The sequence below is a fragment of the Odocoileus virginianus genome, chromosome 1 (assembly GCF_023699985.2).
Source record: "Odocoileus virginianus isolate 20LAN1187 ecotype Illinois chromosome 1, Ovbor_1.2, whole genome shotgun sequence".
NCBI lineage: Eukaryota > Metazoa > Chordata > Mammalia > Artiodactyla > Cervidae > Odocoileus > Odocoileus virginianus.
The window spans coordinates 86,888,014-86,910,731 of record NC_069674.1 but is presented as its reverse complement, the minus strand read 5'-3'; the positions used below and the strand labels follow the sequence as shown (position 1 = coordinate 86,910,731).

The window sequence follows — 22,718 nt, the reverse complement described above, 5'->3', positions numbered from 1 at the left end:
ATGATATGTTTTTGCTGGGTTTCCTTCACTGTGTTTCATAGATATATCATTTCGTTTGTCCTTTGAAAGATAGGTATAGTTCTGCTGCTTTATAATTAACTATATGTTTACTCCAGGAAAATGTAATTAAAATATCTTCTTCCACTGGGAAGAGCATTTCATAATTGGAGGCAGAAGACTTGGCTTTCAGTCTCTGGTGTGCCACTGACAACTATTTTACTTTAATCTTTTAGCATCGCTTGACTCAGCCGAAAGCAAGGGATTTGAACTAGGTGATCTTTGTTAATCGTACAGTCTGTCATAGTCATAAAATATTTTAAATGGAAGTTCTGGTTTGAAAATAATGTTTTGGTGTGTCTCTTCATGCAAAACAACTCCTCGATTTCTCTTTTGTGTGTCTTCTCTTTTTCTGTTTATATGTCAGACATAGAGTTTTTAGAAACTGTTCAGTCTTGTAAATGTATCATGCCATTTGACCAACAGCAGTAGAGAATTAATGATAAAATCTCAATGACTTATGTCAGTGCTTCTTAACCTTTGACGTGCTTGCAATCACATGGGGACCTTAATAAGATGAAGATGCCTATTCAGTGGGTTTCGCTGTCGTCAGAGATTTTGCACTTCTTACAGACAGTCAGATGATGCTAACAAGTGCTGCCCTTGACACAGTTACAGATGCTTGAATTTGCAGTTTGTGTGCAGAATATCGCAAGACAGTTATTTCCCTTTAGGTTTGTGTTTAGATGGTTTGCTGTGTTTAGTCTGAGCATCTTTTTTATTTATAGGTTTCTTTGCCTGCCATATGTTGTTTATTTTGGGTTAAAAAACTATATAGTTTAGTCATTGAGAATCTGGGCAGTATACACTGATTTCAGGTTGATAATTTCAGGGAGGGTTATGTACTTAAAGGTTCATAGTAGATACTTAACATTTTCTCTGCACTGTGTAAAAAGTCTTTGAATTTTCCAGACCCTTCATCTTTGCAGTGAGTTATGAGATATTGAGTGGTGTGTGTCTGTGTTTGTATCAGCTGCACAGTCATTTTGTGACAGGAGCTAGAAACTAACTTTCCAGATTCCCTCTGTTGGTTTTGCAGACCACATCTCAGTTACTTCTGTCTTCTGGGAACCATATATGTAGCAAAATCCTGAGGACTTTTCCCTCGATCTGTGATTCTCAAACTATTAGTCCCCAGATGGTCAGCATTAGTTGTCCGCTGGGCATTTCTAACAGATCTTGAGCCTTACTGAGCCCACTGAAGTCAAATACTCTGGTGTAGGGGCAAGTTTGGGAGCCCCTGTTGTAGACTGTAACCCCGGTCACTCCCAGCTGCTTGGGATGCAGTCCCGACCTTCAGCATCTCTTCACGTGCGGTGCTTTCAGACTGGTGGGGCTGTGACACGCACGATGTGGTGTCTGCCCTTAGAGAGTTTATAGTCTAGAAAGAAGGAGGCATTGTTCCTTCACTCTGATAAAGATGAACTGACATGATCATTTTGCTTTTTTGTTTCTTGCTCCTCTCTCATGGGAAATCAGCTTTTATGTTAAAAAGAGGGGGAAAAATATGTAGGATTTTCCTGTTTAGAAGCAGTGGGGCAGAATTGAAGCTGCTTAGAGGACAGCCAGTGGGCCATTTAAGTACTAATATATTAATACTTACTGCTTTCGAGGCTGTCTTTCTCTCTCTGTGTGTATATGTGTTTATGCTTACACATATACATACACATATTAATATATGCATATTTAATGAAAAACTATATATACATATTTTTTCATGATTGGATGTGTATCCCATTAAATCCCCCAAGTAAAAGCATTTTCAAAATCTACCTTATAAAGAATGTCATAGTTTAGCAGGGCTCATTATGGAATTGTTACTTGTTAAAAAGGGTTTTCTGGGCTCTTCACTAATGAGTTTATGTTTATTCTGGTTCAGTGTACTTGACAGTAGGATCTTATTACCCTCTTAGTGTCATTCCTTCATCAATCACAGTATCTTTCATTTGAGGTCCTTTGAATTACTGGTTTTTATACTTAAGTGTGCCTCAGCATATGTTAAATGCACATTCTAGGATGTGCCCTTTCTTTTGCTGATTCTGAGTAGGTTTATCCAGAACCCAGGAATCTGTATTTTTATAAGCATTCTAGATAAGTTTAAGACAATGATGTAATCTAATTTTATGCCCTGTGTTACTTAAATATTTTTTCTTTGCCTTTAGAAAGACAAATCCAGATGTAGACAGTCTTAGAAAGACTTATGTGTGTTTGCTTAAGGTTCAGTAGAATGTGTACTCTAAGCAGTTATTGTAGGGTTGTTCAATACAGGACCAGAGTTAGGTGGAAGGTGAGCGAAATAATCAGTGAAAAACCCCAAAGTCTCCCGCAGACCACCAGTGGTCTAGGAAGGCAATGCAGTATTTTGAAAGTACACAGAGAATAAGATTTTCAGGTGATCGTCATGACCTAAACAGATACTAGGTGCAGACAGGGACACGTGGAGCATGAGGACAGTGATGAGGGTTTCTGTGTGTGGTGAAAATCACTCTCCCACTGTTAGGGAAAGAGTAGAGGGAAGGGAAGCTCTAAGTGAATAACAGGATGCAAACAGGGGGTGTGTTAATTCCTGCGGAAAGAACAATATAAACGAGTAATCATACAATCTTGTTAGAAAGGAAACTCAAGTTCTACTGTAACAATAGATATTTTTCCAAGAAAATACATCTATTTATTGCAAGTTTAAATAATCCAACTTGGATGGGATCTTCTTAAACTGAAGCCATGACTCTACTTCTATGACTGTCTGAAAAGCAGCACTTAAGTTTCAAGTACAACATTAATCTTGATCCATTTTTAATTAATCAGAACATTCTAAACTATAACTTTAGAGTACTTGAATAAAACTCAGTCTTTATGGTAAAGTTAGAAGGTATTTTGTACCATGATGAAACTGAAATGGTTTTTAAATACATTTTGTAATTCAAGATTGTGCTTTATTTATTCTAAATACTGTGCACTGTGCTAAATTCATGAAGAAGAAAAAAAGGGGGGAAAGGCTTTTCTGCCCTCTTAATAGCTCAAGATCGAGTGTCTTATAAACTGTAACAAATACAGTATGTGAAATCCTTTAAAAATGTGCACATGAAATGTTTATAATGCAACAGTTAGGGAGTATTTTCAAGGGAGGGAAAAGGATTAGAAGCTTGTTAGTTATTAGTTTTGGTTTCAACTGAGGAAATAATGGAGGAAGTCTTTGCATGTTTAATCCTTGAAAACTCTTGAACTATTGGTATTGTAGATAGTAAAGCCCAGAGAATTTTCAGTTTGTAATCTCTACTTAATTTTATAGATAAGTAATCATCACAGCATTTTCATTTTCATAATACAATGCTTTATATTTTTTTGGTGCATTTAAACATGCCACATATTGCCTATTTTTTTCACTAGAATAGAAGCACCTTGAGAATATTGTGTTTATTGTTAGACCTTAAATACAGGACAGTGCCTGCCCTGGAGTGGGCACTCAGAAAGTCTTTTGATTGAATGAACATATCTGAAAAACAATGTAAAATTCATGTTGAAATTCTGAATTAGATACTTTATATGAAATATGTCTCTGGGGCTTGGTTTGTGATGTTAATATTTTGCAATTTCTAGAAAATCTCTCTGTGAAGAGCCACTTACAACGATTATGATTGGGTCTATCAATTATTTGATTTTCTTATTTGTAAATATACAGGTGCACGGAATGTTTGTTTTAAGGAGCTAGAGCAGTGAGAGAGTTTTCCATGGTCTGTAATCAGTTGGCTGAATCATACGGTGAGACATGCAGACGGACTGAAGGACCCAGCCTGCTCTGGGCTGCCTTCATCACTGCGCCTTCTCAGTGCTCTCGCTACAGCCCCTGTGTTCTTTGCTTCGTTGCCTTCACTTGTGTTTATTATCTTGTTCCTGGGCCAGTGGTCGCTTTCTTCCTTGTTGGCTGTCCCTGTTGTACTTCCCAGGAGTCTGCCAGTCTTGGTGTATTTTTAAGTTTTGTCAGCACTGATGGGATGTACAAATAGGACTCTGAACTTAAAAGGAAACATCACTCTCTTTATATATTCAGTAGATGAAAAATCCCAGAGCCTAGTGACATTTTAATTTCTGCACAACGGACACATTTAGACATGTTTAAGGAGTAACAACGACATGTTAATACTAGATTAATTGGAATTGTAAGTGTTTTAAGTTCTGTTCAGTTTCCTCAGCAGCATTGCTCTTCTGTGTTACCTTCCATTCTTCCCAACTTAATGGTTGAAAGGCTTTTCTGAATTATGTATCTGTGAAGTCTTTCTGTAGAGTCTTCTCTATTTTTAGAAAACAAATTCTAAAAATTCCAAATTGCTGTTTTCTGATGTTAGTAATTAAATAGGAACATACGGAAGTGCAGTTTTTGCTGCTTGATAGATTAAATCCAAGAGAAGCAAGCCTCAGGACAGAAAATGACCAAGTGGACCTGTGACCTGGCAAGTCAGTGTGAAAGGCTAAAATCTTTAACATCATGGTCATACTTTTCTATCAGATTTCAGATGTTAAAATTAAACTGTCCTTTTCTAATATTTTTTAAAGTAGAAAATAAAAGGAAGACCTATGTCACAAACGAGTTTTAAACTCAAATATCATGTTACCTCTGAGATGGAAAGTATTTAGAATAAAATGTAAGTAACTTAATGACTGTGATCAATAATAGTTTATTAAGAGAAACTTTGATTTGGGGGGTTGCATATAACCTAGTCTTTGAAATTGATTGACATGAAGGAAAAGTGTTGTCTCCTTCTTCATTGTACCTCTTAAAGCCAGAATCAAACAGTGGGCATTGTGCTTGTTAGCTAGTCTGAATCAGTATGGTAATGCTTTATTCTTAGTAAGAGTAACTGCAACTTGTGAACAATGTTGAATTAGATTTCATTATCATTTTAAAAAATATTCATCATTATGTAAGTATCGTTTACACTATTCTACTTTTTGACAACCCTCCTCAAAATTAATGAGAATGACTAATCCACTTCTGTGTTGAAACGAAAATATCTAATGAAGTAAAAAAAAGGCAGAAAACGTTTCTTTCTTTGAGACAATAGTAAGTGTCAAGGGCACGTAGAATTGTTCATTCTATAAAATATCCATAGTACTTGTTGTCCCTTTAACATAGTCTTTAACTGTGTAATCTTACATCCTTCATTATACCTCAGTCATGAGTTACTCTTCATGACATCTTTACAATGAAGATGTACAGATTTAATTTGTGGAAAGGAAAATTTAGAAACAGGAAAAAGGTGATTGTGTCTAGAGGTGAGTCTGGGGATCTGAGTTTGTAATTTCAAAGTTCTGCATTTGCAGCTGTCACGGGGGACAGTTTTGTGGTTATTTATAAAACTAGATAGGGCTTCCCAGGTAGCGCTAGTGGTAAAGAACCCCCCTACCGATGCAGGAGATACAAGAGACGTAGGTTCAATCCCTGGGTCAGGAAGATCCCCTGGAGGAGGGACTGGTTACCCACTCCCATATTCTTGCCTGGAGAATCCCACGGAGAGAGGAGCCTGGTGGGCTACAGTCCATGGGGTCGAAAAGCCTAAGTGACATAACCGAAGCAACTTAGTACACACAACACATAAAACTGGATAACATAGGGGCAATGAGTCATGAATCATTGTGTATGCTTAAATAATCACTGTCTTATGAAGCATAAACATTTTACACATTGGAGTATTTTACATTCATAGAGTCTAAAAATGCTGTGAGAAGAGAGGATGAGAAGCATTAACTTCTGTTATGTGATGGTATAAAATTTATTCAACCTCAGTGTTTACCGTGGATCTTGGTAGATAGACTGTTTTAAATTAGAAATTATGTGTGCTTTTTTCTTGGTCTTCCTTTTGTAGACATTTAATAATTCGCTTCTAGTTCATTAGGTTTTCAAAAAAGAGTTACTGTGTTTATTCATCTTTAGCTTGTGTGTTTCTCTCAATTTCAGAACATTATCTTGAAAAGTATATATATTTGAAGTATATATTTGAAGAATGAACTTGAACAAGCAGTAAAAACCAACTAGGTAATAGAGCCTTTTTAAGGGTTGATGTAAAAGTTTAAGGTGTTTGTATGTGTTTTTTACATTCACTGAATTTGTATGCTAACTTTATTTATTTTTAAAAAAAAATACTGTAGGCCAAGTAATTCACAAAGCTTCCAGTATCATAGCAACTGTAATTTCTTAATTCTAGAAATGTCCTAAAAGATCAATACATTTGAAATCATCCAATAGTGTTGTTTCGTTAACTGCTGTATTCAGATGGTAATTTATGTGCTTTTTCCCCAGAACCTGAAAACATGAAACTCTAACATTCAGGATACCTTCCATAAATAAACTCATAAAATTTAGAGGTTCTTTTAAATTTTAAGTTATGGACTTAATATAATCAGATCCATGCAAATGGAAACATGGATACATGAAAAGAATGGTAGGACTTTCTTATTGAGTCAGGGTGTAGTACATTCAAGTCCTGGCTCTTATATTTAATAATATGACCTATATGGGTCAGGAATTTAATGTCTCTTTTCCACAGATAGTCTAACTTACAGCAAAAGTGGCATTAAATTCTGTGGGTGGTGGCTTAGTCGCTAAGTCATGTCCAACTCTTGTGACCCTATGGACTGTAGGCTGCCAGGCTCCTCTGTCCATGGGATTTTCCAGGCAAGAATAGTGGAGCAGGCTGCCGTTGCTTTCTCCCCGGGATCTTCCCAACCCAAGGATCAAACCCGAGTCTTCTGCATTGCTGGCAGATTCTTTACTGACTGAGCCACCAGGGAAGCCCTTAAATTCTATGAATAAATAAGATGACAAAATCATTTTATGATATTTTATATAGGGTACCTTTATCTAGAGTGTTTTTCTTTGCTTTGGCAAATATTCTTTAAAAACACAGTGACATGCATATCAGAACCTGCACTCATTATGTTCTTTATAGTTCGTTTTGTTTCTTTCTTGTCTCTTAAATTTACTGCTTTAATGGGTTTTCTCTTTGATCATTTCCTAGTGTTATGTGACTCTAGGATCCTTGATCCTTACTTGCTTGGCCATGAGCAGTTCCAGTTGGTTATAAATTTATGGGCTTAGCTTTCTTTTTAAAGGAAGATTACCACTGGGGAAATATTAAAGCCAGCCCAACTTTAATAGTTTTCTCTCTCTTTTTTTTTTTTCCCAGTACAGGTTTTAAATTTCTTTAGTTAAATTTTAGTTTGAGAGACTTTGTAAGACTTTTTGTGCGACTTCACTGTTGGTTGATGGAAATATACGTCTGCCCTGTTATAGTGTTTTAGAAACTATTTTCACATATAATGTAAAATTAATGCCTTGAGGGTCTGTAATGAGACACAGTAACACTAGCACTAATCATTTTTATTCAGTAATTATATATATGTATTATTTTTTAATGCTCTTATAGCTTTTTGACTTTTTGATCAACTTTTTGTAGTATCCTTTTTAAAACTTTTTATTTTATATTGGAGTATAGTTGATTAACAGTGTTGTGATGGTTTCAGGTGGACAGTGAAGGGACTCAGTGATACATATACACGTATCCATTCTTCCTCAAATTCCTCCCCCATCCAGGCTGCCACATAACAGTGAGCAGAGTTCCCTGTGCTATACAGTAGGGCCTTGCTGGTTATCCATTTTAAATATAGCAGTGTGCACATACCAATCCTAAACTCCCTAACTATCCCCCCCGTCCCCTGTAACCATAAGTTCTCTCTCTTAAGTCTGCAAATCTGTTTCTATTTTTGTAAATAAATTAATTTGTATCATTTCTTTTTAGATTCCACATATAATGGATAGCATATATTTCTCTGTCCCTGTCTGACTTACTTCGCTCAGTATGAGAATCTCTAGGTCCATCCATGTTATTGCAAGCAGCATTATTTCATTCTTTTTAGTGGCTGGGTGATATTCCATTGCATGTATGTACCGCATTTTCTTTATCCATTTCTCTGTTGATGACGTCTAGGTTGCTTCCTTGCCTTAGCTCTTGCAAAGAGTGCTGCAATGGACATTAGGGTGCATGTGTCCATTTTGACTGGTGTGAGATGATACCTCATTTGCATTTCATAATTAATGATGTTGAATATCTTTTCATGTGCCTCTTGGCTATCTTTATGTCTTCTTTGGAGAAATATCTGTTTAAGTCTTCTGGCCATGTTTTGATTGGATTATTTGTTTTGATGGTATTAAGCTTCGTGTGCTGTTTGTACATTTTGGAGACTAATCCCTTGTCAGTCACATCATTTGCAAATATTTTCTCCCAGTCTTTTCATTTTGTTTGTGGTTTCCTTTGCTGTGCAAAAGCTTTTGAGTTTAATCTGATCCCGTTTGTTTATTTTTGGTTTTATTTCCATTATTCTGGGAGACGGATCAAAAATATCTTGCTGTGACTTATGTCACAGAGTGTTCTGCCTATGTTTTATAGTTTTATAGTATCCAGTCTCTCATGTAAGTCTTTAATCCATTTTGAGCTTATATTTTGTGTATGGTATTAAAGAATGATCTGATTTCATTTTTTTACATGTAGCTCTCCAGCTTTCCCAGCACCATTTGTTGAAGAGACTGTCTTTCCACAGCTGTGTAGTCTTGCCCGCTTTGTCATAGATTATTTTGACCATAGGTGCATGGGGTGATCAGTCATTTTTAATCTGTTGCTCAAATTCATTTATTTGTTCATAGCTGGAGATTTAAATTTGGGAGTCACCATAGTGTCATTGAAATAGTGTTTTAAGCCATGAAAATGAATAAAATATTCCTGGGGAAAGCCTATAGAATAAGAGGGAAAATACCAAAGATAAAATGTTTTAGGAATGGGCAGAGAGAGGGGAAAGCACATCTGTGTGTGTAACATGAAATTGTGATACAGTTTCAGCGAATGTCATTATGGTGATGTTTGCTCAAAGATGACCTCATTTGGTATTTCAAGTTCTTAAAGGGTCAAGGAGAAAATTAACACCTGAAAGTATAAACTAAAATGAAATTAAAGTCCACAGAAAAATAATACTAGAGGAAGTAATTTCTGGTTCTTGATTGTCCACAGAAAACATTAAGCCATCCAGGTGCCCACAGTGGGAGGCTGAGAGGAGAGACAGTAAAATTGGATCAACTGGAACCTAAAGTTGTCTGTATTGAATTCTTTTAGCCTTAAATTAGGCTTCCCTAGTAGCTCAGATGGTAAAGAATCTGCTTGCAAATGGGGAGACCTGGGTTCAGTCCCTGGGTCTGGAAGATCCCTAGGAGAAGAGAATGGCTACCCACTCCAGTATTTTTGCCTGGAGAATCCCATGGACGGAAGAGCCTGGCAGGGTGCAGTCCATGGGGTCGCAAAGAGTCGGACATGACCGAGCAACTTTCACTTCATTCAGCCTTAAGTTTGCCCACATGGTGTGAGAGTGCTCTGATGGTCAGTTTTACAGAGTATGCTGTTGTCACTGGGCTGTTGATGGTGTCTAGTCTCTCGTCACAGCGGCAGGTCCCCCGTCTGTCCTGGCCCCACAGAGGGAGATTGTCGTTTAAGGGGAACACCAGCAGGAAGGGGACGTGGAGGTGGTTCACTTACCTAACCCGGTGGCTTTAGATTAGACCTCTAGAGTTTCCATGTTCTCAGCATGGACAGTACAAATGCTTGCCTGCCTGATGCTGCAGGTTTGTAGTGGATTTATCCTAAATAGTGAGATCTTTGTGAACCAGATTCTGAAATTAAAATTGTTTATAGTTGACTCAATGGACATGGGTTTGGGTGGACTCCAGGAGTCGGTGATGGACAGGGAGGCCTGGCGTGCTGCGGTTCATGGGGTCGCAAAGAATCGGACACGACTGAGTGACTGAACTGAACAGAACTGACCCTTGTACAACATGAAGATTAGTCAAAAATAGGCGTGAAACCTTCCAGTCAGCGTTCCACATCCATGGTTCCTCTGCATCCAAAGCTCTGCATCTGTGGATTCAGCCCATCATGGATCATGTAGTGCTGTGTTATTTACTGGGGAGAAACCCATATATATGTGGACCTGCCCAGATCAAACTGCATGTTGTGCACAGGTCAGCTGCACATAGAGGATTTTTTGTCACTGCCCTGTGTTTTAGTCATCAATTCTGTGGTTCTACTTTCACCTTTATAAAATTGAGATGAGAATTCCTTCCTGAAGGCATTCATGTTAATAATGAACTCTTTAAGTAGATGAATGATAATGTTAGAGGATTTGAGGGAATGAGATCCAGAACGTTGTGAGTTACTTCCTCAATCTTGACTTTCTGAGTCCCTCAGAGCAGTGGTACCTGCTCTTCAGCATCTCTTGGGAACGTGTTAATGATGCAGACTGAGGGGCCCCATACTAGGCCTGCTGAATCAGAATTCTAGAGGTCCCACAATGTGTTTTAATAGTCTTCCAGATGATTCTGATGTCTGAGAAAGTTTGAGAATCGCTGCTGTGGTTGATTAAATTCTCCTACTTAGAATGCAGTTTTAATTTCACTATTTACATGGAAAGTCGAATGCAACTCAGTTCCCACTGAAAAGGTAAATTAATTGCACTAGTTGGTTTCATTAATTAGAGGCCTCACATGTAGTTAAAGTATAATTTCATGTAACTAAAATGTAAAACTGAAAAATTTTGAGTAATATCTTTCAAAGTCAGTTTCCATTTGATGGAGAGTAATTTAGATAGTTTCCACTTGATCTAACTTTAAGGACTTTTTCAACTTTAGAATGACGGTGTTTTGGTTTTTTTTTTTTTAGATTTGCTAAAAAAAGACAGTAACCACCACTTTAGCCTACATTCACTCATTATAAACTAACATTTGCATTTTTAAAAACTAAATTTACTTTTATTCTGCCTTGGTGAGTAGAAACTTCCAGTCAGAAAAAAATAATCTGTGACTGTCATCAGAAAGCACCGAACTGTATACATCTTTGTCTCCTAGAGACTTAGGAAAATATAATATGTATATATTCTCCTAGAATATAACATGGGTTTTTTAAAATTTCAGTTTCTTCTTTCTCACAAAAGGGCAATACTTCCTTTACCAAAAAGCAAACTTCATGTTACTGAAGCAAAATATCTTATTACCTCAAAGAATCTAGGAAAAACTCCCTTTAGGTACACTGATATATGATTGGAAATTATTTGTAAATACTCATCCATACTCAATTGGGGAATGTAGTTTTAAGTAATATAGTATTTCTTATATTCAAGCAATACTGCATTATTTAGCCCTTTTTAATTTTTGGTGATAGTTTTGCTCTGTTATATGTTCATATGAATGTGGGACTAGAACTTAAACTTTTCCTGCCAGAGGTAATAAAGGGGATGATAAATATTATTGTAAAAGAAATTGAATTTATAACAACAGAAATTAAAAAGACTTATGCTTTTTCCTGGCAAGGCATTTATCATGACATCCTCTGTTTAAATGCCAACTACAGTAACAAAATACAAAGTATAGTTTCCTACATGCCAATATTTGTTCCCCATGAATTTCTCCCTTGAACAATTCAGAGCATGTTTAGGAAGAGGAAATATTTGGCTTGTAGGGAGAAATGGAAATCTCAGCTTTGATATGTAAGGAAAGAAAGTGTCATGTTAAGAAACATGGATACAGTTAAGTGCACGTGGGAATAAGACTTGAATATGGAGAAAAGACTTGAATCAGTTGGTAATAATTAAAATCTTACAATCTGATAATGCTGTGACATATTTACACTCTAAATTCTATTATCAATTAAATTCTTGTATAGCTGTTTCATTGATCTCTCAAAGAGGAAATAGTTGAAATATTGTGGTGGCCTTTTATCTTAATATCCCACTGAATGCTCAAAGCCAGAGCCTTACAGCAGACTTTGGGAGATGTGCTGTTCCTACAGATGAGGGAAGGGTTTTAACAAGGTCTGTGCAGTACGGCCGAGGTTGCCCAACAGCAGAATTGACTCATGACTTGTTTTCAGATAGTACATTTTGTTTCTGTAAACTGCCATGTATTTAATTCCAGGGGTGTGATGATTAAAGTGTCTTCTCCATCTGATTATGCATGTAATTTTTATAACAATTTATAAGTTTGAAATACCTTCAAATGTATATTTATAGTCATCATAGCAGTCCTGTCAGACACTCATTAATGCTCCCTGGTTAGAGATGAGAAAACACTCAGTTATCCTGGTGTGTAACTTTCAGTGTCAGCGGCCATCATGGTTTGAGGGTGTATAAACTCAGTGTACAACCTGTTCTGTCTATACTTGACTGTCAGTTACAGATTGATTACCTAAGTACTCCACATGCTGTTTTAGCCCTCATAAGAATTTGTCTCCAGAGGTATCACTGTCCTGATTTAAAGATGAGGAAAGGAAAGATGACTGGTGGTTAGTATGGGGGAGAAGTCTGTTAGTTTGCTCATGCCCTTGCGTCTAGCTATCTGGGTTCTTATCTAGGCTTTACCATTTCAAGGTGTAACTGGGAAAGTTTCTTAACCTCCTTAAGTCTCAGTTTCCTAATCCCTGAAAGGACAATAAGGCCAGTCTCATAGCACTCTTGTGAAGATTAAATAAGATATAATACTTGGAAACAGCTTGGCATAGAGTGCGAGCTCTGAGTATCACACATTATTACTAAGGAAATTATTGAAGGGCACTCAGATGGTAGGAAGGTTATCTCCCCACATCTGCTTCTTACTTTTCTGTTGCTTTCTAATCAAGGCAAGAAATGTGTATGTGAAAGTGAGTATTGTTAATTAATACATCTTCTAGAAGGCAGAGGTAGGTATGAAATAAAGAAATAGAGGACAGATTCATGGAAGGGCAAAAATTACATAATTTGGGGCAAGTCTCTAGGATCTGAGTTTTCTAAAAAGTCATATTAGTATTTTTTTAGGTGAGAATGGGAAGGGAGTGTACCCTTCCTGGACTCATCTTTGCACAATATTTACTTAAATTCTTAAGTGATTATTAGCCTTAAGGATGACAGCAACAGAAGTATTTGTTTGCTTGTTTTTGGAAAAACCCTAGTGATCCTTCTCCAAAATGCACTCATCACTTTTCCTACTTATGCAGGAATAAGTATACTTAATAGTTATACCTATTAAGTATTGTCCCTCCAACAGTTAGAACTGTAAGTATTGTTGTTTAGAAAGAGTTTATACTTTGTCTCTTTCAAGTTTCTCTAATATTTTAATTAAATTCTATGCTGGTACTTAATATTTTTGGCATTCTTTTCTAGTTCTTTATTTCCATAGCTTATATGCCCTACTTAAAGGCAGAGTCTGTCTAATGTCTAATTACATTGGCTGATATCTCCCATACAAGACCAGAAACAAGTAAGTTACTGAGATGAATGGCCTCTTTCATTTCTTATTCAGCTTCTCAGTGGTCCGGTAATGCTAGTGGGAACTGACATAGATTCTTTTGATTGAAAGTTAGTTTTAAAAGATTCCTGATAAAGTTTAGACATTTAAATTTGACACTATTCATATCTATTTTTAGGGTGACTTTGCTGCTTTCATAATATCAAGGTTTGGATTTTGTTTTCTTAATAACCAATCTCACCAATATTTGGTATAACCTTTTTGCCTTTTATTGTATTATTGGAGTATAATTGCTTTACAATGTTGTGCTAGCTTCTGCTGCACAGCAAAGTGAATCAGCCATAAGTATACATACACACCCTCTCTTCTGAGCCTCCCTGCACCTCACCCCCATCCCACCCTCTAGGTCATCCCAGAGCCACTGATGAGCTCCATGTGCAGTATGCCAGCTTCCCAGAAGCTAGCTATTTCACACACGGTAGTGTATATTTTGGGGGTCCTGGTGGCTCAGACAATAAAGAATCTGTCTGCAGTGTGGGAGACCTGGGTTCGATTCCTGGGTCAGGAAGATCCCCTGGAGAAGGGAATGGCAGCCCACTCCGGTATTCTTGCCTAGAGAAGTTCTGTCAGTGCTCCTCTCCTTCATGCTGGAGCTTTTGGAAAAGTAGGAGAGTGTAGTTAATCCTGACATTGTGAGGCTTTCACGGATTCCAGCAAATGCAGCCACTAGATAGCAAACAAGAGAACTTACAGGATATAAAGGGGAGAAACAGGATATAAAGGGGAGCAAAACCTTTCTGCCTTTACCTTTCAGTGAGAAGAGATTGAGCCTTTTCCTTTGGTCTTGGCGAACTGTTAGATCAGTTAGTTTACCTCAAACTGTGTTTTGGCCTAAGGAAATCTGTTCTGTGGCCTTTTGGAATTGTTATATTCAGAGGCCAGTGTTTTGGCCTCTTCTTTCAGAGACATGTTTTAAAAGTTCTGCAAAGGCCAGAACTTGGCATAAGGTTGAAATGTGACACATGCGTTGGTGATTTACCAGAAAATATACTTCAAACATTAAAATGTTTTATATGGAACGCTTTTCTCAAACTGACAGGAAATCTGGTTATTAATATTTAGTTTATCCCTGAGTCCAATTATCCTTAGCACATTAAAATTTAATGAAGTAAGAGATCTTAAAAAGAATGTCAAGGTTTTCACAGGTTACAAAAAGATCAGCAAAATAGAAAGATATCATAATAGTGTTTAAAGTCCATACTTTATAACAGGACAGTCCATAAGCTCTGGGAAGTACTGCTAATAATTAAAGCTACCATTTACTGAAGTAATATTGAGTTCCTCTGTGCTAGAAATAGCTCCTGCAGGGTGATTTTTAGTTTTCCCAATCACCATTTTACATAGCAGGAGACAGGCTCATTTAGGAAATGGCAGAGCTGAGATTTGAACTCAATTCTCTGTGATACCAATGTCCACATTTTTTAACTGAGAGGATATTTGACAGTGCTCAGGAAAATGCTAAATAAGTAAATGGTAGCTGTTTTTATTTCTGTTCAGCTGTGCTATCTCCCAGACTAAATGCGTGCACACACACACAGGAGAGAGATGGGAAGGTGGTGATACATGCTGCTTGAGAGCATGTGTCTCCTACTGTAAGCATCTCACCATCCTATCCACCTCTCCTTCACACATACAGTCCACAAGCAGTTAGCCAGTACTCTTGCCTGGAGAATCCCATGGATGGAGGAGCCTGGTAGGCTACAGTCCATGGGATTGCAAAGAGTTGGACACAACTGAATGACTTCACTTCACTTAATGAAAGAGAAGCCACGTTACAAGGTGTAATACCTAGGAACAGACATAAAAATACACGTGCAAATCTTTTTCTGTGGATGACTTCAAAGCATTCTAGTGGGACAAAAAATAGAGACTTGAACAAATGGAGAAACACACATGTTCTTGGACAGACTGATTCAACATCATAAAGATGTTAATTCTCCATGAGTTGATTTATATGTTTCATATGACGTTAATAACAATACTAAGAGTTTTCTTACCCTAGAACTAGAGGATCCTAACTTTAATGGACATACATCTCTTTAATAAGGGGTTTTGGTTGATTATCTTACCACCCCTAATTCACAGAAGTTAGATGAATATATAGAGAGATTAATTTTTTTTATAGATTAGGTTGTGAGGAACCTTATTATTCTAAATAGATGAGAACCAGAGGAGTGTGTATAGCAATGTCATGCAGTTCTTTGAATAATGATAACATGTGCTCAGTCGTGTCCAACTCTCTGCAACCCCAGGGACTATAGTCCACCAGGCTCCTCTGTCCATGGGCTTTTCCAAGAATACTGGAGTGGGTTGCCATTTCCTTCTCTAGGGCATCTTCCCAACCCAGGGGTCAAACCCGGGTCTTCTGCATTGGCAGGGGGATTCTTTACCAGTCATGCCACCTGGGAAACAGTTTATTTGAAACTTCTTAAGTAATATGCCAAAAATCATATAGTGAACTCATTAAAAATTGTCTTTAAGAATCTGTCAACTGACATTAGAAACCACCCTTGGCAAAGGATTATTTACTTAGTCATTGCAGTACCAGTAGATAGCAATTTTTCAAATTGTCTCTTTTTTCTGTGTACATAGGTTTTTTTCCTTAGAGCTCTTTGAAATTGCTTATTTTAAAAACTAACTAACTACTGTATCATTGTTCTTCCCTTTTTTTTTCCTAGTTGCATTAAAGTCCTCCCCAGCTGACAGAAATGGAGTCCAGGACAACTGTAGAACCAAATTCAGAGAAGGCCTGAACTTGCAGGAAGGAGAATTCTTACTGCAGGTAAATTGTAGTAAATATAGTTCTTTTTCATTAGAACCATTATAAATGGAAAATTAGTTAACAGCCTTTTAACTGTCCCTAGTTTCTTTAGGACTCAGTGATTCATACCACTTTCATCTGACCTACAGTAGTGGTATAATGCAGGTACATGAATAAATGGAATTTTATGAAGTAGATTTATTAGAAGTCAGTTATCACTTTCCCTGTTGCATTTCTTTAAATAGCAAGAAATTCTAGATCATTTTAAAGGTTCTCATTTAAGACATTGGTTTTAGGTATATGTTTTTAGGAATATAGCTCTATTAAAATAATTTTATTTAATAGTTCAAAATTGTTCTTAACCTGAACAGTGTTCTTGTAACTATATTTTCTTTTAGCAGCTGTTTATGACTTACCACCATGCTATAGATTTTTTTTTTAGCCTCTGTCAGCCCTATTGTCATGCATTAGAACTCTGAGAGTTTCTGGTAGATTTGTCTGTGAAAGTATTTTAAATCTTTTCCTATTTTTCTCTCTCTTGGATCCAATAAACTGCTCGATTCTCAGTTAAATTCTCAGGTATTTATTCTGTTAAAGAATGAAGATGTATACTATAAAGAATGTACACATGCATAACTGAATCACTTTGCTGTACACTTGAAACTAACTCAGTACTGCAAATTAACTATACTTCAATTTAAAAATATTAGAGAAGAAACCCAAAATTATCAGGTGGAGAGGGAGGTGGGAGGGGGGATTGGGATGGGGAATACATGTATATCCATGGCTGATTCATGTCAATGTATGATAAAAACCACTACAATATTGTAAAGTAATTAGCCTCCAACTAATTAAAAAAAATTAAAATTAAAAAAAATAGTAATAAAAAATAAAAAGATGTATGCTGTAATCTATACTATATTACAGATTTTTAATTCTACAGAATTTTTAATTCTACATAATGATTTTTAATTCTACCCAGTGAACTGAGATGTGAACTTAATTTGCAACTGTGATAAAAAGTAGCTGTAAGTTTCAGTAACTCCATTCATTCAGTAAATGCTTAAGTGTAACCTTACAATTTATAACATTTTATTATAATTTATAACAATTTATAAAATTGTATACAACAAATTATAATTTTATAATTGTGTTCAAATCCCTAATAGGGTAAATGAACTTTTGCTTCCATTATGTTAGAAGAAAGCTAAATATATTCAACCATGAGTCATCCTCCTGTCTCTGTCTGAGGATTTCTATGTATTGATATACTAGCTGAAACACAAAGACCCCTTAGGTCACAGTAAAACATTCTAATAATTGCTGCTTAATATGATTAAGCATAGCGGGCTTCCCAGGTTGTACAGTGGTAGAGAATCTGCCTGCCATTGCAGGAGGCACAGGAGATGCCAGTTTGATCCCTGGGTCAGGATGATCCTCTAGAGAAGGAAATGGGAACCCACTCCTGTATTCCTGCCTTGGAAATGCCATAGACAGAGGAGCCTGGCAGGCTACAGTCCATGGGGGTCAAAAAGAGTTGGACACAATTGAGCATGCGCATGCACACACACAATGTGATTAAACACATCTCGGTTTATGTAGTAACGTAATAAGGAAGTTCTTTATCTCAAGTGAAAATAGACAAATGTGGCATACTTCACACTTCTTATCTTAAACTAGCTTAAATTATGGGCCAGTGATTTTTATTTTCCCCCTTGAACATTTAGACAGATTGTCAACATATGCTCTGTCAAGGGCCCAGAATAAAAATATACTGCTGCAAGCTGTTGTTCACTTTTTAATTTTCTAAAAATTGGAAGCATTTAGATATTTAAAATGAATCGTCCGTCATTAATTCTGTTTTATGCCATTTGTAGATTATTCTCCAGCAGGAGGCATCACGTACTATATAATTTGCTTAGGGCGTGCTAAGTCACTTCAGCCATGTCTGACTCTTTCCGACCCAATGGACTGTAGCCCGCCATGCTCCTCTGTCCATGGGATTTTCCAGGCAAGAATACTAGAGTGTGTTGTCATTTCCTCCTCCAGGGGATCTTCCCAGGGTTTGAATCCCTGTCCGTTAGGTCTCCTGCATTGGCAGGTAGGTTCTTTAGCATGACCACAATCTGGGAAGCCCTTCTTAGAATAGAACCTGTTATCCCATATGAAGTAGATGACCAAAAGCATTGTAGACATGTGAAGATGGGATATTTCATTATGTACAGTTGCCATTATGTGTGGTTATCAACTAGTTACCGAAGAGGATATGTCCAGAGGTACAGCACACTATTTGGCTTACAACTTTGGTGACCTTTGGTTTTAAGAAAGGAGGCACTTGAAGAAAATATTTTTAAATATTTAACAAAAGTTTAAAATGTTTATTTTCTTGATTAAATTTATTACTGTTTTATAAGGAATAAAAATAAAACAATAAGTAACTTTTGTATCTTTTCATTATGTATTTATGTTCTGACTGTTGATACCTAACATTGTGCTTTTTAAAATCTATAGCTTCATTTTTGAAATAACAGCAGTTCAAATTATAAATAACAGTATTAATTGCAGTTTATTTCTCTTATTAAATAGAAAGTGTAGCTCAACATGATTTTCAGAAAGTTGTGACTGAGACTAACAATAATAATCTTATTAGTATATGATTACTAAATTTATTCCTTTCTTTAACTTGCTAAAATAATAATTCAATATAACTTCATTCCACAGGCTTTTTGGTTTATTTCTGACAGTTAACATTTGTCTAAAAGCTACTGGCATACCCTAAATTATCTTCGTGTCTCCTGGCATACACTAATGAGCTTATTAGAAAGTACTAAATTTCTTCCACTCTTCAGAAAACATGATATTCTACAAAATAATATGCATATATGATCAATGGATACTGTTGTCTAGAAGGAAGATATTTTCAAAACAAAAAAAATGCAGTAATGGACATAACCCTACTACAACCAAGTAAAATTTAAGAATGCTCAGTTTGGGGGGGTGTTTATCATTGGAAGGACTGATGCTGAAGCTGAAACTCCAATACTTTGGCCACCTCATGTGAAGAGTTGACTCATTGGAAAAGACCCTGATGCTGGGAAGGATTGGGGGCAGGAGGAGAAGGGGACGACAGAGGATGAGATGGCTGGATAGCATCACCAACTCAATGGACATGGGTTTGGGTAGACTCTGGGAGTTAGTGATGGACAGGAAGGCCTGGCGTGCTGTGATTCATGGGGTTGCAAAGTGTTGGACACGACTGAGCGACTGAACTGAACTGAACTGAATCATTAGACATTTTCGTTCTTGGTGGGTGCCACTGCCATTCTTCATCCTGGGGAAATTGCCAGGCATGATAAGGCATAATATGTGAAGTCAAGGATCTCAGATCCCAGTTGTAACGGTGCAGGTTATAGCCATGCAACAGTTGGTGATTAGTAACACTTAAAGGTAGCAGATCATGATGTGATGTATGATGTTAAGTGGGCAAACTTTAGAGCCAACCTCTCCCTCTGGTTCAGCTTGTTCCTAGCTCTTGGCTCTTCACTTCCGTGTCCTCGATTTACAAACTGGACTGTGACACCTACTTCTTTGGGTTGCTGAGGGAACTAAAAGTTACTTGAATACATAACAACCATTTAGAAAAGTGATTGTTAAAGAGTATAGGTGCTGTTTGTTGTCTGTATAATCAGGCTCTCAGAAGTATAGTGTAGACCAGGGATCCTGAAGGTGAAAGGGATGGAGTGAAAAGGGAGACAGTCGCTGTGTTTCTTTCACCCTGGCTGACAGTGTGGGTATTTACTAGCATGCGGGCATCATGGGCACGGCGGCGGCGGCTTGTTCGTTTGCGAATCTCGGTACTGAGCATGTGTCCTGTCTGCTGTGTAACATTTTGTTACGTGTTGAGTTAACAACTTGCCATCATTTATGTGTCCCTGTAGTTCACAAAGCATGATCTGGTAACACTTGATCTGCTCATTTCCACAGCAGCATATTATAACAATGGTCCTCACATGAGCTGAGTGCCAATCTGCACCAGGCGCTGCGTTAGGTGAGACACAGTCCTCCTATCCACCTGATAAAGAGCCTGGTTTTCACTAAAGCTCGAACGGGTAAAGAACAAAACCACACTGTTAGTAAGAGACAGAAGAATCCAGTCCAAATTCTGACTCCAAGCTATGTGACTCTTAAACTAAACCATTCCCTGTCTCGTTTTACACAGAAAAGAGTGTCTCAGGAGGGTTTAACAATCAGCACATATAGCATGAAGAAAAACAAGTACTGAGTTGAACTCAAGCAGGCAATAATGAGGGCTTGAGATTTAAAAGATGTGATCACAATTAATTCTTAAGGTGATCTAAATACTTTTATTACCATATAGAGATATTAACATAGGACTCGAACAACTACTAAAAGAATAGGAAAAGAGAGTATAATTTCTTAACTAAAGGAAAGGAAAAGGAGTAGTAAAAAATAATTGGCCCAAAGGAGGCAAAGTGGAAAAAGTAGCATAGTTTATAGGTTAACAGATAGAAATAACACCTATAAAATATGATAGCTTTAAACCTAAATATATTAGTAATTATATTAAATTTAAATGAAACATAATTTGCTGTATACTTGTCTTACATGTATATATTAGTTCTAATGTAGAGTCCATTTGTATTCCTTTTCTAAAATAAAAATGTTTTCAATGTTTTATAATACATTGAGAGTATCTAAATTTCAAACTGCATTAGTGCTTAAACTATCTTTACACAGAGATTTTCTGCTATCAAATTTCTTTAAGGCTCTAATCAACATCTTTACATGCTATCTTCCTTTAAAAGCAGTGTGACAGATTGCAGCAAATGATATGTATACAATTATGTTTAGAAAACATGTCCAGTATAATGAACACAAAATCTATAGAGCATGAGGAAGAAGAAATCAATATTCTATTCAAGTTATTGTGATTGAGTATTAAATGAGCTCTAAGATTTTCTTTGGCCAAATCAAAAGAATGGATTCTTTTCACCACTAGGGGTGTGGTGTCTCTGCATTTTGGGGGTGTAATCATTTTAATGATTTAAGAGATTTCTCATCAATAAAAGTAATAACCTTAACTGAAGTCAGTACTTAATGGATGATAATATTGTTAGTCAGTCACATTACTAATTTTCTAACTTTTCTCCTTGTAGGCACTCAATGGCTTTGTACTGGTTGTCACTACAGATGCTTTGGTTTTCTATGCTTCGTCTACCATACAAGATTACCTGGGGTTTCAGCAGGTAAATATAGTTTTCTTAGGTCATTAAAAAATTCTTTTTTGAAAATTAACTTACTACTTTTTATTTATCTTATACTTTAGGGACACAAGTGATAATTTTTAGATAAAAATATAATTGAAATACATATGTTATAGAATAAAAAAGTGTATGTTTGCAGCTAATATATTTTTATGCTTTTAATATTTTACTGCATTATGATTTCCTTAAAGGTACATATGATTCATTTGTTTTGTGTTTCTTCTTTCATTTATAAGGAATTCTTATGTATAAGAAAGAGCAGATGGGATTTGGATGGGGGCAGACAGGAGAACATTTGCCATCAAATTAGTTATGGAAATTGGAGGGCAAGTGGTAACTATGAAATGAATGAGGTGATATGTAAAGGTACAAGCAAAATACTGTGGCTTATCCCTTTAATTCTGACTTGTATGGATTATACAAGTTTTCCTGAAGGAAATGGTATTTAATCTGAAGAGAGTGTGGGGTCCAGATGAGTGGACAGTTGTGGAGGGAATGCAGAGAAGAAAAGCTAGCCATACTGTAGGCAGTAGGCTGGAAGGCCTTGAAGGAGGTGAGTGTGTCTGGTTTAATGTTACTAAGTATACAGTGAATATGGATTCGTAAGGTGTTCTGTGTATTTGAGGGGTGAAAACATCCAATACGATGTGGGAACAGTTTGTAAGTACATTTGAATGCTCGCTATTTTTACATATCAGTAGTTCTCAATTTCTAATGTTCTTAAGAATCACTGAAGAACTTGATAAAAACGTCATAAAATTGATGAGCCTCAGTCCCATATAATCTGATTCAGTATGTCATAGTGGAGCCCATGTATTTCATTTCTAACAGGCTCAACAGGTGATGCCAAGACTGATGGTTGAATAACACTGTCTGCACTGTTATACAGCCTGAAGTCTAAATTATGTCATACACACTATAGAGGCCACTAATTAATTTTGTTGAGGGGGAATGCATGTATTCCAGTCTATATTTCCCAAGATAACTCTGGCAGTTGTGTAATGGATGGCATAGAGATGACTTCATGTTAGAAGAAAAGGTTCATAGGAAGGTTCAAGTTCAGATACCTAAAGTGGTGGAATCTGGCTCCTGACACCAAACCTAAGTATTTTTGAATTTTAAAGGAAATATATTAATGTCCATGGAAAAACCTGTTAGAAATTTCATTACATAACCAGCTTAATTATTATTTGATTGATTCATGTCAGGTAAGAAATCAAAAAGACTAGCTATTTCCCAATGTGTT

The 22,718-nt window shown here is 36.6% G+C and overlaps 1 protein-coding gene across 1 annotated transcript in view; it reads left to right on the top strand.

Moving 5' to 3' along the window:
• The window catches only part of AHR (aryl hydrocarbon receptor), a 48,618-nt gene that overhangs the window by 11,793 nt on the left and 14,107 nt on the right, over window positions 1–22,718 (top strand). The window contains exons 3-4 of the mRNA XM_020879124.2: window positions 16,105–16,208; window positions 21,365–21,454. Of these exons, the coding sequence (XP_020734783.1) occupies window positions 16,105–16,208; window positions 21,365–21,454 (194 nt within the window). The remainder of the gene's footprint in view (window positions 1–16,104; window positions 16,209–21,364; window positions 21,455–22,718) is intronic.